Below are 19,059 nucleotides of genomic sequence, written 5' to 3' on the forward strand. Positions count from 1 at the left end.
AAATGTCGGAAACAAAATGAAAGGAGCACCTTACTCCCTCCTCACCTAACTCCCTCGGTCACCAAACCCTCACTATCGCACTCAAAAAGCACCAAATTCAGCACTCCCTCGGTCACCAAACTCTCACTATCGCACTCAAAAAGCACCAAATTCAACACTCCCTCGGTCACCAAGCTCTCACTATCGCACTCAAAAAGCACCAAATTCAGCACTCCCTCGGTCACCAAACTCTCACTATCGCACTCAAAAAGCACCAAATTCAGCACTCAGTGCAAACAAAGTCTGCACTGTAGGGGATCACTTTTATACTGTGAATCTAGCCTCTGAAAACTGGCCTAATCCAATTAACTAATTAACAAGCTCCAGCTGCAAGTGCCTACAAGTAGAAGCCTGTTTAAAGCTGATTGAAAATTCACCTTCTTCTAAACCAAACAGCAACTTTTAAGTTAATTAACTAAATAAAAGAAAGACTAAACTTTAGATAAAAATGAAGCCTTATACTCCCTCGGTCACCAAACTCTCACTATCGCACTCAAATGCACCAAATTCAGCACTCAGTGCAAACAAAGTCTGCACTGTAGGGGGTCACTTTTATACTGTGAATCTAGTTCACTTTAATACAGTTAAAGTGCCCCCCCATGATCAGCTGATACGAGTCCAGATCAGGGATCTCCCCCAATACCCGCCATGAACTCCACATCGTCCCAGTTTGGTGCATCAATGTTCCCCAGCACCACCGTCACCCCCTCCAGCTTCCCACTCAGCATAACGTACCTACGCCCCGAGTCCCCCACTGTACTTCCCACTTCAGATCACACCCACTTATTAATCAAAATCCCTGTCCCCCTAGTTTTAGAGTCTAGCCCCTAGTGAAATACCTGCCCGACCCACCCCTTCCTCAGCCTAGTCTGATCCGCCACCCTCAGGTGTGTCTCTTGTAACATTGCCACGCCCGCCTTTAAACTCTTCAGATGCGCAAACACGCGAGTCCTCTTGACCGGCCCATTCAGCCCTCTCACATTCCATGTGATCAACCTGGTCTCGGGCGATCAACGGGGGGGGGGACGTTTTTTTCACAGAGGCTGGTGGTGACCTGGAATGCACGACCAAGTGAGCTGGTTGAAGCGATACGTTAGCGACCTTTCAGACACATGAACAGACGGGGTATTGGAGAATACAGGTGGTTGGTCGAGATAGGACATGTGACCGGCGTGGCTTGGAGGGCCGAATGGCCTGTTCCTGTGCTGTCTTGTTCTTTGTTCTAACACTCCGACCTTTGTCACCGCCTCCAGAACCCTACACCTCCCAACCCACAACGTAGTTACCAGGAGTGTGTGTGTGCAGGAATAAGGCTGAAAGAGAAACTTATTGACTTGCTGTCGATCTATTCCAGGCCAAACTCCACGTTCACTTCACCAACGTTCCGCTGGAGGCAGGCAGGGTCCTCTTGAACATTTCAATGCTGGGGTGCAGAGGGTGTTTGTTCATTATTGTTGAGTGTCTGAGTGTGTGTACCTAACACTGTTGTCCTATTCAATTGTATATCCAGGCCCTCTTCCCCAAGCTGGCTAGACCTTTCTCTGCTTTCCCTAACATTCTCTTCTTTATTCCTGTAAGTTGTTCCACCTTCGCATTTAACCTCCGTATGTCCGGTGACTTTACCATCGAAGTTTCTGTGTTCAGTCAAGTCACTGCATCATTGATTCTGCCTCTTCTAACCCTGTGTAGGTTGTCATGCCCGAAAAATCTAGCCCGTGTCATTGGCAGCCTGCTTCATAACAACCTTACTAAAAACACTGCGCATATTTATTTCATGTTATAAACAATACCGGAACGCGCGAGAAGTACAGACACAAGTTGTATTCGCATCCGATGTCTTTCCCCGAATGTAGCTGTAGCCAAACATAAAAATAAACTATATCATTGGTCCAGTCTCTGGCTGCTGGGATGCACATCCCGGCAATAAAATTATATAGAGCACCATAGTTCATATATCTGTGTGCATCCTGTGTACGTTGTGACGTCAATGATGTTCAAGCGCCTTGAAGTGCTTGTCGTTGTTCTGAGGTCTCAAGAGCCCTCACGAGTCCCCACAGCTGCTGCTGCCGTTCCAGCCCTTCTTGGATGTTTAACCTAAAAGTTTAAAGGAAAAGTGGGAAAGTGTCCTGGTCGTCACCAGGTGTTAGATGTTGTCCGTATAAAGCTTTTCCTGTCTGGGCCGAACACGTGTGTTATGCAGGGGTTAGTTGTCCTTCGATATGTTCCAACCCGTTCATATCCATTTTCCTAGTTCTGTTGGGTTTGAACTCGACCTTGACGTGCATTTGCCTGGTTAATTAGCCCGTTTACAATAACTCAACTGTCTCAAATTCCTGAAGCTGCTGCAAATATCCAGGCACTTATAGTTACTTGTAAAGTTCCGCACTGCATGTTCTATGTCTATGTTCTAACACCAAAGATCCATTCTGCATGGGACAGAGTGGCTTAACTCATCTGAATATATCTGACAATTCAAAACTTAAGATTTGTCAGTTCCAGTTAAAAATACATCTTCAGCTGTTTTGTCTTTTATTACTTTATCAGAATGACGAAGCCTGAGCTCAGAGTGTGGACAGGCAAACCCAGCCCGGGGCAATTCTCTGCTGGTTTGAAAAGGGGGTGGAGTAAAAGTTGGATTGCTGCCAAGTTCCTGTATCAAGTATCTGAGAACGATGTGTTTTTTGGAATATAGTTTTGCTTCCAATCAGAGTTGGGTGTTTTTCCTTTTAAAACCAGCTTGCACATTGTCTGCAGTTTTAATTTCCAAGCTAATTTTAAACATTTATTTTAAAATATCAAACACAATAAGTTGTTGAATATATGACTGAACCAATCTTGCGCTGTATCGGGGCTCTCTACCAGGCGGCATGTTGTCACCAGCCTACTTTTGTTTAAACAAGAAACATGGTCATGGACATATTTTATTTACCCATCAGTCCTTTACACCTAATCCAGCAGTCTCAGAATTAAAACATCTCCGTTGTGAGACAGGTTAGTTTCACCCTACTGATGATCACAAAGTATTTGTGTCAGGGAAGTTTTAACCCTGAACTAATGAAACACCGGCTTGGCCATATGTCATATGTATTTCAACTGTCCGAACTTCCAATAAACACCATAAAACTAATATTTTCTTATTCTTACATACGTGATTCTGTACCCTGATTAAAATCTCTTGTGTATGAAAATTACCCTGGAAATGTCATTGTTAACTACACTCAAACTATAAACTTTTAAATCACTATTTCAGACGACACACCAAAATAAGTTAGGTAACAATCATTCTGGAGCCTATTCTAAAATTCCAGATTATAAACCCAAGGTTACTTTCTTAGAAGATAAACCTTAGCAGAGAGATATTAACATTCACAGACCAAACACACACATTCTCACAGGTCGCAAATATCAGCGTAAAGAGACAGCAATTTCACAATCGCTTCATTAAAATACTGAACAAAATCTACCATTCTCATTCGGCGTGAAACTTTATCTATGTTATTCCATTTCAGTCGATTGCCACTGATTAACTTTCTAGGCATTAGCTATTCTTAGAGACGTATATTTCTTTGCACAGGTGACCTGCTTGCTGAAATGGTTACATTTTTGTGCAGAATCGAAAGAGGCGGAGAACTTGGCATGATGCCATTTTTATCTGGTACGTGACCTCAAACTTTATTTATTCTTTCCTTCAATGTTACTCAAATTTCTTTCTTGTTCTTCAAACTGAATTCAATTTTCAATGTTCGCTATTTAACCAGTGTTTGAAAGAGATGTGACTGGATGGATATTTTTTTCTGCTTCAACTGAATCGAATTACTGCCGAGTCTATCTGGACTGCTCGAAACGATCTGAAGTTATTCTGGACAAGAATCCATTGTTACGTTTCGAACCATAATCTTGTATTGACTTTACTCCCCATTTTCCGTATTGGGAGGGGGATTTGTCATCCTCAGATATTTCTGAACAAAAGCTGATTGAGCGTTTCAGCCCCTTTCTGATCTTTTGGACTTTCCTTTATTTGATTTTTTTCCCTCCCTGTCCTTTGGATATGTCTAAACTTTTAGTTGATTTAAAATGTCCATTTCCAGGGAGCCTAATTCTTTCCCCTCTCCTTGAGACATTCCAGGACAGTCTTTAGCCGTAATTGGAGCAGTTTTCTGTGATGTCGTTGCCAGTTTGCACAGTCTGTACTGCCGCTATCTTTACTCGCTTTATTGCTGTGCTTAAAGGAGTCAGAGCTCAATTCCTTGAAACTAGCCTGTTTTCCAAACGGTGTGAAGGCTTCATTTCAGTCATTTGTTCTTCTAACTGGTGAACTAAGATGACTCCTGTTTTATTTGTCTGATCTCACTTCTGTGTATCTCACCATTGTCTCTGTTCCACGGGGGCTGCGTGGGATCCCACCCATCTTTCATCAGTGTTTATTTTCTACCAGAGTATTTTGCTCTTACCCGAACGCCAGACTCATGGCTCCCCGGGGGGACCCCAGAAAAGCGGCCTTGTGCCTCTCTTTTCCAGGATGTGTTAACCGTGTCGTCTCTGTCACCCTGATATAAAATGGCTGAACAAGCCTCATTCCCTGTAAACTGTCTCATGAGAGCCAAGCGTGGGTCTGTATAGAGAGTGTCCCAACAGCCGCTGATAACAGCTTCACAGAACAAGACTTGCAATGTATCCTTGATAAGCTCAAGGTCTACAGCTGGAGACAGGACACATCATGATGTTAGTTTTGAATGACTTCTGTATGAAGTTAGGGGCGGGTAAGACAACACCCACTTTAACCATATATGTGATAATTGGGGATGCTTGGAAAATTGATGTACCGCATGTAATAAGTGTGACGTGAATATAGTTGATTGATTGTATGTAATTGAGAAAACAACTAATTCCGCCCCTTCAATCTGTATATTAACCCGTGTGAGCCTTAGCTCAAGTGAGAAAGGGTGCTGTCAATAGGCTGCGGAGTCCCCAGGCCTTGTCTCCCAGAATCCTGACATAAACTGCTTTTTTTTACTGATACTCAGGCCTTCGTGTGAATATTTTCACCTCTAACATTTGGCGTAGTCTGGCGGGATGTTGCTGAGCCGGACGCCGCTCGAGCCGGTGGACAAGGCGAGTAGTCAAACCGTTGACCGCCAGAAATTAGAGTCACACGGCGAGGCGGACGGACGGTGAGGTCACATCCAACGAATCTGCTATCAAGGCCAAGTGAGTAACAGACTCAGTTTAAAATGTCTTTTTATGGTTTTGTTTTGTTGGTTCGCTGTACCATTTTCTTCAGTACTAATTGGCTGCTCGAGGCCCCATGCCGAACCTGAATTAAGGGGGCAATTGAGCTCTCACGTGACGGCCAGAGTTAGTTGGGAATCCGAGGCGCACAGACTGTTGAGTGAATAACGGGTGGTGAAATTTATTGTGACACAGTGCCAAGCCAGGCCCGCCACCCTACGGGAGTGGACGACCGGTAAAGCCTCGGAGCACAGTCGCCTAGTCACACCGGATACGCGGAAATAGCTAACAACCATTTTGTGTCTTTTCTGGTATTAACAGCATTGTGTGTACACTCTCTATTTCGACAAATTGCCTCTTCTAAACAGGCATCGAAGCCAATGAGTACCTTTTGTTTCATCAGAACTATTCAAAAGTAATATAGGAGCACAAATGTAGTGACAGGGCCACCTATAATTTATATCATAGTCCAGTATCACAAAATGCCCTCCAACACATCTTTTTAATGTTTTGAAGGGCTCCTATTGGACAGAGAGGGCAGGAACAGATAGTTCAACCCCCCACCCCCCACCCCCACCGACTGTCTGTCCAATCAGAGCCCCTGGTCTATTTGAGTCACTCCAGGGCACAATCGAAACTCTTGGCCATTCTTTGGTGCAGAATTCTCTTCACCTTTCCCAGCTGCAATAACCCAGATATTTTCCCTGCCCCCTTTCCGGATGCCAGGGATCATTCCCTCCAGTCTCTGCTGTGAGGAATCACACTCACACCCACCACCCACCTCCTCATTCCTGTCAGCTTCTGGCTTGTGACAATCTGTGTAACTAATCCCGGGAATAAAGAGTCAGAGAGAATTACAGCTCCATTTTGAATATCAGGGTAGAAAATTCAGCAATTTACTTTGTCCAGGTGCAGGTGAAGTCACTTTGAGCTTGTGACAATGTTTTTCTTCGTCTCCCATGAGTTCAACATCAGAAGTTGCAAAGCACCATGTAAATGTTACTGTGAAGAGAGGCCAGGCGATGGTGTGTGGCTCTGTCAATGCAAAGTCATCACATCAGCTGAGTGCCTCACTCAATAACAAGGTCATTGGAAATGTCCGGGAGATCTGGAGCACCCACTGACCACTGAAGTAAAACTGCCCCAAAGGCAGATCTGAAACCTCATTTCAATTGTCCATCGGGACATTTACAGGGCCCACTTTTCAGAGCAATAGGTGGAGCTGATTTTTATATTTGAAATTGTTCCATTGCTCCTCAATCCTGCAGGAAAATGAAGCTGTAAAAAAACTTTAACCAGGAACATATTTGGTTGGGTCATTGCAGATTGTGGTCACATGGTATTTATTATTGCTTCTTGGGGTGTGGGAGTTGTCGACAAGGTTGGTTTTTATGACCCTTTCCTTGGTCCCCTTGGTGGGGGCAAACAGCAGCAGCCAGAGCAGTGGCACCACGGCTGGCTCTGATGTTCAGAAGGGAGGGTCAAAGCGCAGAAGAGTAATAGTAATAGGGGACTCTATAGTCAGGGGCACAGATAGGCGGTTCTGTGGACGTGAAAGAGACTCCAGGATGGTATGTTGCCTCCCTGGTGCCAGGGTCCAGGATGTCTCTGAACGAACACAGGACATCCTGAAGGGGGAGGGCAAACAGGCAGAGGTCGTTGTACATATTGGTACTAACGACATAGGCAGGAAGGGGCATGAGGTCCTGCAGCAGGAGTTCAGGGAGATAGGCAGAAAGTTAAAAGACACGACCTCGAGGGTTGCAATCTCGGGATTACTCCCTGTGCCATGTGCCAGTGAGGCTAGAAATAGGAAGATAGAGCAGATAAACACGTGGCTAAACAGCTGGTGTAGGAGGGAGGGTTTCCGTTATCTGGACCACTGGGAGCTCTTCCGGGGCAGGTGTGACCTATATAAGAAGGACGGGTTGCATCTAAACTGGAGAGGCATAAATATCCTGGCCGCGAGGTTTGCTAGTGTCACACGGGAGGGTTTAAACTAATATGGCAGGGGGGTGGGCACGGGAGCAATAGGTCAGAAGGTGAGAGCATTGAGGGAGAACTAGGGAATATGGACAGTGTGGCTCTGAGGCAGAGCAGACGGGGAGAAGTTGCTGAACACAGCGTGTCTGGTGGCCTGAAGTGCATATGTTTTAATGCAAGAAGTATTACGGGTAAGGCAGATGAACTTAGAGCTTGGATTAGTACTTGGAACTATGATGTTGTTGCCATTACAGAGACCTGGTTGAGGGAAGGGCAGGATTGGCAGCTAAACGTTCCAGGATTTAGATGTTTCAGGCGGGATAGAGGGGGATTTAAAAGGGGTGGCTGAGTTGCGCTACTGGTTAGGGAGAATATCACAGCTGTACTGCGGGAGGACACCTCAGCGGGCAGTGAGGCTATATGGGTAGAGATCAGGAATAAGAAGGGTGCAGTCACAATGTTGGGGGTTTACTACAGGCCTCCCAACAGCCAGCGGGAGATAGAGGAGCAGATAGGTAGACAGATTTTGGAAAAGAGTAAAAACAACAGGGTTGTGGTGATGGGAGACTTCAACTTCCCCAATATTGACCGGGACTCACTTAGTGCCAGGGGCTTAGACGGGGCGGAGTTTGTAAGGAGCATCCAGGAGGGCTTCTTAAAACAATATGTGGACAGTCCAACTAGGGAAGGGGCGGTACTGGACCTGGTATTGGGGAATGAGCCCGGCCAGGTGGTAGATGTTTCAGGAGGGCAGCATTTCGGGAACAGTGACCACAATTCAGTAAGTTTTAAAGTGCTGGTGGACAAGGATAAGAGTGGTCCTAGGATGAATGTGCTAAATTGGGGGAAGGCTAATTATAACAATATTAGGCGGGAACTGAAGAACCTAGATTGGGGGCGGATGTTTGAGGGCAAATCAACATCTGACATGTGGGAGGCTTTCAAGTGTCAGTTGAAAGGAATTCAGGACCGGCATGTTTCTGTGAGGAAGAAGGATAAATACGGCAATTTTCGGGAACCTTGGATAACAAGAGATATTGTAGGCCTCGTCAAAAAGAAAAAGGAGGCATTTGTCAGGGCTAAAAGGCTGGGAAAAGATGAAGCCTGTGTGGAATATAAGGAAAGTAGGAAGGAACTTAAGCAAGGAGTCAGGAGGGCTAGAAGGGGTCACGAAAAGTCATTGGCAAATAGGGTTAAGTAAAATCCCAAGGCTTTTTACACATACATAAAAAGCAAGAGGGTAGCCAGGGAAAGGGTTGGCCCACTGAAGGATAGGCAAGGGAATCTATGTGTGGAGCCAGAGGAAATGGGCGAGGTACTAAACGAATACTTTCCATCAGTATTCACCAAAGAGAAGAGATTGGTAGATGTTGAGTCTGGAGAAGGGTGTGTAGATAGCCTGGGTCACATTGAGATCCAAAAAGACGAGGTGTTGGGTGTCTTAAAAAATATTAAGGTAGATAAGTCCCCAGGGCCGGATGGGATCTACCCCAGAATACTGAAGGAGGCTGGAGAGGAAATTGCTGAGACCTTGACAGAAATCTTTGGATCCTCACTGTCTTCAGGTAATGTCCCGGAGGACTGGAGAATAGCGAATGTTGTTCCTCTGTTTAAGAAGGGTAGCAAGGATAATCCAGGGAACTACAGGCCGGTGAGCCTAACTTCAGTGGTAGGGAAATTACTGGAGAGAATTCTTCGAGACAGGATCTACTCCCATTTGGAAGCAAATGGACATATTAGTGAGAGGCATAATGGTTTTGTGAAGGGGAGGTCGTGTCTCACTAACTTGATAGAGTTTTTCGAGGAGGTCACTAAGATGATTGATGCAGGTAGGGCAGTGGATGTTGTCTATATGGACTTCAGTAAGGCCTTTGACAAGGTCCCTCATGGTGGACTAGTACAAAAGGTGAAGTCACACGGGATCAGGGGTGAGCTGGCAAGGTGGATACAGAACTGGCTAGGTCATAGAAGGCAGAGAGTAGCAATGGAAGGATGCTTTTCTAATTGGAGGGCTGTGACCAGTGGTGTTCCACAGGGATCAGTGTTGGGACCTTTGCTCCTTGTAGTATATATAAATGATGTGGAGGAAAATGTAACTGGTCTGATTAGTAAGTTTGCAGACGACACAAAGGTTGGTGGAATTGCGGATAGCGATGAGGACTGTCAGAGGATACAGCAGGATTTAGATTGTTTGGAGACTTGGGCGGAGAGATGGCAGATGGAGTTTAATCCGGACAAATGTGAGGTAATGCATTTTGGAAGGTCTAATGCAGGTAGGGAATATACAGTGAATGGTAGAACCCTCAAGAGTATTGAAAGTCAAAGAGATCTAGGAGTACATGTCCACAGGTCACTGAAAGGGGCAACACAGGTGGAGAAGGTAGTCAAGAAGGCATACGGCATGCTTGCCTTCATTGGCCGGGGCATTGAGTATAAGAATTGGCAAGTCATGTTGCAGCTGTATAGAACCTTAGTTAGGCCACACTTGGAGTATAGTGTTCAATTCTGGTCACCACACTACCAGAAGGATGTGGAGGCTTTAGAGAGGGTGCAGAAGAGATTTACCAGAATGTTGCCTGGTATGGAGGGCATTAGCTATGAGGAGCGGTTGAATAAACTCGGTTTGTTCTCACTGGAACGAAGGAGGTTGAGGGGCGACCTGATAGAGGTCTGCAAAATTATGAGGGGCATAGACAGAGTGGATAGTCAGAGGATTTTCCCCGGGGTAGAGGGGTCAATTACTAGGGGGCATAGGTTTCTGGTGAGAGGGGCAAGGTTTAGAGTAGATGTACGAGGCAAGTTTTTTACGCAGAGGGTAGTGGGTGCCTGGAACTCACTGCCGGAGGAGGCGGTGGAAGCAGGGACGATAGTGACATTTAAGGGGCATCTTGACAAATACATGAATAGGATGGGAATAGAGGGATACGGACCCAGGAAGTGTAGAAGATTGTAGTTTAGTCGGGCAGCATGGTCGGCACGGGCTTGTAGGGCCGAAGGGCCTGTTCCTGTGCTGTACATTTCTTTGTTCTTTGTTCTTTGTTCGAAGATGGCGATGAGCCCTGTTTGTAAACGCTGCGTTCCATGTGGTGCAGATACACCAACATCGTTAAGTTCTCAGTTCCAGGATTTCAAGCCAGCGGCAGTGGGAAAATGGAGATTGAGTTTTTGGAGAGGAACGTGGATTGTTCCCACTTCCCAGACCTGCGAGGTTAATCTGCCTGTTGTAGCCTCATTGACAGCGAGGTGTGATTGGATAACTCAGTGGGGATTCCAGCAGCAGTTTAAATTTGTCTTGGACAGGAGCACCAATGTGTGAGCGTACACCAGCCACCTATTGGGCCAGCTGAGATCCAATCAGACAGCACAGGCTGGAGGGTAAAGCAGGGCCTGAAACCCATCCTGGGCAGCAGCTCCATTTTCATTCCCATTGACTCTGGTGGAATGGATTGGAGTGTAAATCAGGCCCTGATCTACTATCACCCAATCTGTCATCCTGCCCAAAACAACCCCCTCCCCATGGCTCTATCCTGGTCTCCATGACACTGGCCCACATCACAGGACAACTCACTAACTGGGACCGGGCTGGATTTCAGAGACACATTGAGACAGTTTGAATATTGAAGAGATGCAACTGAGCTGACGGAGCCCATTGCACACAATCCCCCAATGTCCACATTGGGGCTGGTTTAGCACAGGGCTAAAGAGCTGGCTTTTAAAGCAGACCAAGGCAGGCCAGCAGCACGGTTCAATTCCCGTACCAGCCTCCCCGAACAGGCGCCGGAATGTGGCGACTAGAGGGTTTTCACAGTAACTTCATTTGAAGCCTACGTGTGACAATAAGGGATTTTCATTTCATTTCATCTCCCTGAGGGGTGGCGTTGCTAATAAGATTCGATCAGATATCAAGGAGCAGAATTTGGGCATCTGCCCTTTGACCCTGTTCCGTCGTTCGATCATGGCTGATGCCATCCTGACCTCAACTCCACCGTCCTGCCCGTTCTCCATAACCCTTCACCCCATTACCAATTGAAAATCTGTCTAACTCCCCCTTAAATTTAATAAAATAAATAAATTTAGAGTACCCAATTCATTTTTTCCAATTAAGGGGCAATTTAGTGTGGCCAATTCACCCACCCTGCACATCTTTGGGTGTGGGGGCGAATTCCACAGATTCTCAACCCTTTGGGAGAAGTAGTTTCACCTCAAATCTGTTTTAAACTTTCTTCCTCTGATCTAAAGTCTGTGACGTCTCGTTTCCGAATTCCCCATAAGAGGAAGCATCTGCTCCCTGTCTACTTTATCCACACCTTTTATCATCTTGTCTCCATCTTATACACTGGGAGCTGCCTGTTACACTGAGAATAGGGAGTGGGATTTGTTGTGTGTGTTTGAAAAGTCAGATAGAAAACAAGCCCCTCCTGACCCTTCACCAAAGTTCTATCTGTATCGCTGGGAAATTTATCAGCCTTACAGGTGTCAGGCATTTGGATATTTTGTGTTTTCCTGTCATGCTGGAAGGCCTTTCTTTGCTTCTTTATAACGTGTTTTACACAGAGGGTAGTGGGTGCCTGGAACTCGCTGCCGGAGGAAGGCGGTGGAAGCAGGGGCGATAGGGACATTTAAGGGGCATCTTGACAAATACATGAATAGGATGGGAATGTCGGGATACGGACCCCGGAAGTGTGGAGGATTTCAGTTTAGTCGGGCAGCATGGTCGGCACGGGCTTGGAGGGCCGAAGGGCCTGTTCCCGGGCTGTACATTTCTTTGTTCTTTGTTCTTTGATTGATTAGTTGAGATGGTGGACACACACAGGAGAGAGAAAACACTGAGAAACGTCGCCAGGAATTTAGACAGACTTTGGGGAAGTACTTTAAAAAGTTGATACACTTCTGCCCGAAAATCTACAAGAAATTGGGACCAATTGTCTACTGGTGGGAGGACCTCTGCGATTAGGATTCATCCAAATTCACCCATGGGTGCGCCTGCTGTCCCACCTGGCGGGAATCGGCATCCTGCTTCTGGCTGTGTCCCTAACTGTGCTCCCACTGAAATTCTCCCGATGGAAGAAAGGATTAATGGGACCCCTGGACCCAGAAAAAGCAATCTGCCACCACGAGAGGATCCACGATGTCCACACTACCCCGTTTCCGTCTGGGTTTATATAGAACGGTCACAGTGTGCGGCTGCAGGCGTTTTGCTGCCCTCGACACAGAGCGCAGAGTATTGAAGTTGTTCAATGTGAAATCACGGAGAGGTCCGTGTGGGATGAAATGAGAAAATGGAAATCGCTTATTGTCACAAGTCGGCTTCAAATGAAGTTACTGTGAAAAGCCCCTAGTCGCCACATTCCGGCACCTGTTCGGGGAGGCTGGTACGGGAATTGAACCGTGCTGCTGGCCTGCCTTGGTCTGCTTTCATAGCCTGCCATTTAGCCCTGTGCTAAACCAGCTGCTGGATTGTTCCTGAGCTCTCGCTGTGTTAGTTCCAGACTGGAAAGAGACAGTGGGGAGGATTTTAAGGAAAGGGGATCCCGCTGACTCTCGAATTCCCACTGGACAGTGAGCTTTGGCCGACTTGGTAGAGGACGGGATTCCCGTCCGACCCTTCAAAGGAAGTCCTGCCTGCGGGATTGGTCGCCAGATCTCCAACCCGGCTCGGAGCGGCGCTGCAGTGGCCAGGAGCGGTACTGCAGTGGCCAGGAGCGGTACTGCAGTGGCCAGGAGCGGTACTGCAGTGGCCAGGAGCGGTACTGCAGTGGCCAGGAGCGGTACTGCAGTGGCCAGGAGCGGTGCTGCAGTGGCCAGGAGCGGTACTGCAGTGGCCAGGAGCGGTACTGCAGTGGCCAGGAGCGGTACTGCAGTGGCCAGGAGCGGTACTGCAGTGGCCAGGAGTGGTACTGCAGTGGCCAGGGACCCGGGATAACACTGCTGTCTCACAGTGCCAGTGACCCGGGTTAACGCTGCTCCCTCACAGTGCCTGGGACCCGGGTTAACACTGCTGTCTCACAGTGCCAGTGACCCGGGTTTACACTGCTGGCTCACAGTGCCAGGGACCCGGGTTAACACTGCTGCCTCACAGTGCCAGTGGACCGGGTTAACACTGCTGTCTCACAGTGCCAGGGACCCGGGTTAACACTGCTGTCTCACAGTGCCAGGGAGCCGGGTTAACACTGCTGCCTCACAGTGCCAGGGACCCGGGTTAGCACTGCTGTCTCACAGTGCCAGGGACCCGGGTTAACACTGCTGTCTCACAGTGCCAGGGACCCGGGTTAACACTGCTGTCTCACAGTGCCAGGGAGCCGGGTTAACACTGCTGCCTCACAGTGCCAGGGACCCGGGTTAACACTGCTGTCTCAAAGAGCCAGGGACCCGGGTTAACACTGCTGTCTCACAGTGCCAGGGACCCGGGTTAACACTGCTGTCTCACAGTGCCAGGGACCCGGGTTAACACTGCTGAGTCACAGTGCCCGGGACCCGGGTTAACACTGCAGCCTCACAGTGCCAGGGAGCCGGGTTAACACTGCTGCCTCACAGTGCCAGGGACCCGGGTTAACACTGATGTCTCACAGTGCCAGGGAGCCGGGTTAACACTGCTGTCTCACAGTGCCAGGGACCCGGGTTAACACTGCTGTCTCACAGTGCCAGGGACACGGGTTAACACTGCTGTCTCACAGTGCCAGGGACCCGGGTTAACACTGCTGCATCACAGTGCCAGGGACCCGGGTTAACACTGCTGTCTCACAGTGCCAGGGACACGGGTTAACACTGCTGCATCACAGTGCCAGGGACCCGGGTTAACACTGCTGTCTCACAGTGCCCTGGAGCCGGGTTAACACTGCTGTCTCACAGTGCCAGGGACCCGGGTTAACACTGCTGTCTCACAGTGCCAGGGACCGGGGTTAACACTGCTGTCTCACAGTGCCAGGGACCCGGGTTAACACTGCTGCCTCACAGTGCCAGTACCAGGGTTAACACTGCTGTCTCGCAGTGCCAGGGACCGGGTTAACACTGCTGTCTCACAGTGCCAGGGACCCGGGTTAACACTGCTGCCTCACAGTGCCAGTACCAGGGTTAACACTGCTGTCTCGCAGTGCCAGGGACCCGGGTTAACACTGCTGTCTCGCAGTGCCAGGGACCCGGGTTAACACTGCTGTCTCACAGTGCCAGGGACCCGGGTTAACACTGCTGCATCACAGTGCCAGGGACCCGGGTTAACACTGCTGTCTCACAGTGCCAGGGACACGGGTTAACACTGCTGCATCACAGTGCCAGGGACCCGGGTTAACACTGCTGTCTCACAGTGCCCTGGAGCCGGGTTAACACTGCTGCTTCACAGTGCCAGGGACCCGGGTTAACACTGCTGTCTCACAGTGCCAGGGACCGGGGTTAACACTGCTGTCTCACAGTGCCAGGGACCCGGGTTAACACTGCTGCCTCACAGTGCCAGTACCAGGGTTAACACTGCAGTCTCGCAGTGCCAGGGACCGGGTTAACACTGCTGTCTCACAGTGCCAGGGACCCGGGTTAACACTGCTGCCTCACAGTGCCAGTACCAGGGTTAACACTGCTGTCTCGCAGTGCCAGGGACCCGGGTTAACACTGCTGTCTCGCAGTGCCAGGGACCCGGGTTAACACTGCTGTCTCACAGTGCCAGGGACCCGGGTTAACACTGCTATCTCACAGTGCCAGGGACTCGGGTTAACACTGCTGTCTCACAGTGCCAGGGACTCGGGTTAACACTGCTGTCTCACAGTGCCAGGGAGCCGGGTTAACACTGCTGCCTCACGGTGCCAGGGACTCAGGTTAACACTGCTGTCTCACAGTGTCAGGGAGCCGGGTTAACACTGCTGCCTCACAGTGCCAGAAACCCGGGTTAACACTGCTGTCCCACAGTGCCAGGAACCCGGGTTAACACTGCTGTCTCACAGTGCCAGGGAGCCGGGTTTACACTGCTGTCTCACAGTGCCAGGGACCCGGGTTAACACTGCTGTCTCACAGTGCCAGGGACCCGCGTTAACACTGCTGTCTCACAGTGCCAGGGACCTGGGTTAACACTGCTGTCTCACAGTGCCAGGGGCGCGGGTTAACACTGCTGTCTCACAGTGCCAGGGACCCGGGTTAACACTGCTGTCTCACAGTGCCAGGGAACCGGGTTAACACTGCTGTCTCACAGAGCCAGGGAGCCGGGTTAACACTGCTGTCTCACAGTGCCAGGGACCCGGGTTAACACTGCTGTCTCACAGTGCCAGGGACCCGGGTTAACACTGCTGTCTCACAGTGCCATGGACACGGGTTAACTCTGCTGTCTCACAGAGCCAGGGATCCGGGTTAACACTGCTGTCTCACAGTGCCAGGTTGCCGGGTTAACACTGCTGTCTCAAAGAGCCAGGGACCCGGGTTAACATTGCTGTCTCACAGTGCCAGGGACCCGGGTTAACACTGCTGTCTCACAGTGCCATGGAGCCGGGTTTACACTGCTGTCTCACAGTGCCAGAGACCCGGGTTAACACTGCTGTCTCACAGTGCCAGGGACCAGGGTTAACACTGCTGTCTCACAGTGCCAGGGACATGGGTTAACACTGCTGTCTCACAGTGCCAGGGACCCGGGTTAACACTGCTGTCTCACAGTGCCAGGAACCCGGGTTAACACTGCTGTCTCACAGTGCCAGGGACATGGGTTAACACTGCTGTCTCACAGTGCCAGGGACCCGGCTTAACACTGCTGTCTCGCAGTGCCAGGAACCCGGGTTAACACTGCCGTCTCACAGAGCCAGGGACCCAGGTTTACACTGCTGCCTCACAGTGCCAGGAACCCGGGTTAACACTGCTGTCTCACATGGCCAGGGACCCGGGTTAACACTGCTGTCTCACAGTGCCAGGGACCCGGGTTAACACTGCTGTCTCACAGTGCCAGGGACCCAGGTTAACACTGCTGTCTCACAGTGCCAGGGACCCGGGTTAACACTGCTGTCTCACAGGGCCAGGGACCTGGGTTAACACTGCTGTCTCACAGTGCCAGGGACCCGGGCGAACATTGCTGTCTCACAGTGCCAGGGACACGGGTTAACACTGCTGTCTCACAGTGCCAGAGACCCGGGTGAACATTGCTGTCTTACAGTGCCAGGCACCCGGGTTAACACTGCTGTCTAACAGTGCCAGTGACCCGGGTGAACTTTGCTGTCTCACAGTGCCAGGGACCCGGGTTAACACTGCTGTCTCACAGTGCCAGGGACCCGGGTTAACACTGCTGTCTCACAGTGCCAGGGACCCGGGTTAACACTGCTGTCTCACAGTGCCAGGGACCCAGGTTAACACTGCTGCCTCACAGAGCCAGGGACCCGGGTTAACACTGCTGTCTCGCAGTGCCCGGGATCCGGGTTAACACTGCTGTCTCACAGAGCCAGGGTCCCGAGTTAACACTGCTGTCTCACAGTGCCTGGGACCCGGGTTAACACTGCTGTCTCACAGTGACAGGGACCCGGGTTAACACTGCTGTCTCACAGTGCCATGGAGCCGGGTTAACACCGCTGTCTCACAGTGCCAGGGACATGGGTTAACACTGCTGTCTCACAGTGCCAGGGACCCGGGTTAACACTGCTGTCTCACAGTGCCAGGAACCCGGGTTATCACTGCTGTCTCACAGAGCCAGGGACCCGGGTTAACACTGCTGTCTCACAGTGCCAGGGACCCGGGTTAACACTGCTGTCTCACAGTGCCAGGGACCCGGGTTAACACTGCTGTCTCACAGTGCCAGGGACCCAGGTTAACACTGCTGTCTCACAGTGCCAGGGACATTGGTTAACACTGCTGTCTCACAGTGCCAGGGACCCGGCTTAACACTGCTGTCTCGCAGTGCCAGGGACCCAGGTTAACACTGCTGTCTCACAGAGCCAGGGACCCAGGTTTACACTGCTGCCTCACAGTGCCAGGAACCCGGGTTAACACTGCTGTCTCACAGTGTCAGGGAGCCGGGTTAACACTGCTGCCTCACAGTGCCAGAAACCCGGGTTAACACTGCTGTCTCACAGTGCCAGGAACCCGGGTTAACACTGCTGTCTCACAGTGCCAGGGACACGGGTTAACTCTGCTGTCTCACAGAGCCAGGGATCCGGGTTAACACTGCTGTCTCACAGTGCCAGGTTGCCGGGTTAACACTGCTGTCTCAAAGAGCCAGGGACCCGGGTTAACATTGCTGTCTCACAGTGCCAGGGACCCGGGTTAACACTGCTGTCTCACAGTGCCATGGAGCCGGGTTTACACTGCTGTCTCACAGTGCCAGAGACCCGGGTTAACACTGCTGTCTCACAGTGCCAGGGACCAGGGTTAACACTGCTGTCTCACAGTGCCAGGGACATGGGTTAACACTGCTGTCTCACAGTGCCAGGGACCCGGGTTAACACTGCTGTCTCACAGTGCCAGGAACCCGGGTTAACACTGCTGTCTCACAGTGCCAGGGACCCGGCTTAACACTGCTGTCTCGCAGTGCCAGGAACCCGGGTTAACACTGCCGTCTCACAGAGCCAGGGACCCAGGTTTACACTGCTGCCTCACAGTGCCAGGAACCCGGGTTAACACTGCTGTCTCACATGGCCAGGGACCCGGGTTAACACTGCTGTCTCACAGTGCCAGGGTTAACACTGCTGTCTCGCAGTGCCAGGGACCCGGGTTAACACTGCTGTCTCGCAGTGCCAGGGACCCGGGTTAACACTGCTGTCTCACAGTGCCAGGGACCCGGGTTAACACTGCTATCTCACAGTGCCAGGGACTCGGGTTAACACTGCTGTCTCACAGTGCCAGGGACTCGGGTTAACACTGCTGTCTCACAGTGCCAGGGAGCCGGGTTAACACTGCTGTCTCACAGTGTCAGGGAGCCGGGTTAACACTGCTGCCTCACAGTGCCAGAAACCCGGGTTAACACTGCTGTCTCACAGTGCCAGGAACCCGGGTTAACACTGCTGTCTCACAGTGCCAGGGAGCCGGGTTTACACTGCTGTCTCACAGTGCCAGGGACCCGGGTTAACACTGCTGTCTCACAGTGCCAGGGACCCGCTTTAACACTGCTGTCTCACAGTGCCAGGGACCTGGGTTAACACTGCTGTCTCACAGTGCCAGGGGCGCGGGTTAACACTGCTGTCTCACAGTGCCAGGGACCCGGGTTAACACTGCTGTCTCACAGTGCCAGGGAACCGGGTTAACACTGCTGTCTCACAGAGCCAGGGAGCCGGGTTAACACTGCTGTCTCACAGTGCCAGGGACCCGGGTTAACACTGCTGTCTCACAGTGCCAGGGACCCGGGTTAACACTGCTGTCTCACAGTGCCAGGGACACGGGTTAACTCTGCTGTCTCACAGAGCCAGGGATCCGGGTTAACACTGCTGTCTCACAGTGCCAGGTTGCCGGGTTAACACTGCTGTCTCAAAGAGCCAGGGACCCGGGTTAACATTGCTGTCTCACAGTGCCAGGGACCCGGGTTAACACTGCTGTCTCACAGTGCCATGGAGCCGGGTTTACACTGCTGTCTCACAGTGCCAGAGACCCGGGTTAACACTGCTGTCTCACAGTGCCAGGGACCAGGGTTAACACTGCTGTCTCACAGTGCCAGGGACATGGGTTAACACTGCTGTCTCACAGTGCCAGGGACCCGGGTTAACACTGCTGTCTCACAGTGCCAGGAACCCGGGTTAACACTGCTGTCTCACAGTGCCAGGGACATGGGTTAACACTGCTGTCTCACAGTGCCAGGGACCCGGCTTAACACTGCTGTCTCGCAGTGCCAGGAACCCGGGTTAACACTGCCGTCTCACAGAG

The 19,059-nt window shown here is 50.6% G+C and overlaps 1 protein-coding gene across 2 annotated transcripts in view; it reads left to right on the forward strand.

The window, feature by feature from the left end:
* The first annotated feature begins 3,636 nt into the window (after positions 1 to 3,636).
* LOC140411766 (heme-binding protein 2-like) overlaps positions 3,637 to 19,059 on the forward strand; it is a 91,608-nt gene continuing 76,185 nt past the window's right edge. Inside the window, exon 1 of one of the 2 annotated variants that reach the window (XM_072500748.1) lies at positions 3,637 to 3,694. In XM_072500748.1, coding sequence (XP_072356849.1) covers positions 3,676 to 3,694 — 19 coding nt within the window. In that variant the 5' untranslated portion in view covers positions 3,637 to 3,675. Of the gene's footprint in view, positions 3,695 to 5,091; positions 5,248 to 19,059 lie in introns of those variants that run through there. The other variant, XM_072500749.1, reaches the window with a different exon arrangement.

Source organism: Scyliorhinus torazame, chromosome 4, assembly GCF_047496885.1.
Source record: "Scyliorhinus torazame isolate Kashiwa2021f chromosome 4, sScyTor2.1, whole genome shotgun sequence".
NCBI classification, from domain to species: domain Eukaryota; kingdom Metazoa; phylum Chordata; class Chondrichthyes; order Carcharhiniformes; family Scyliorhinidae; genus Scyliorhinus; species Scyliorhinus torazame.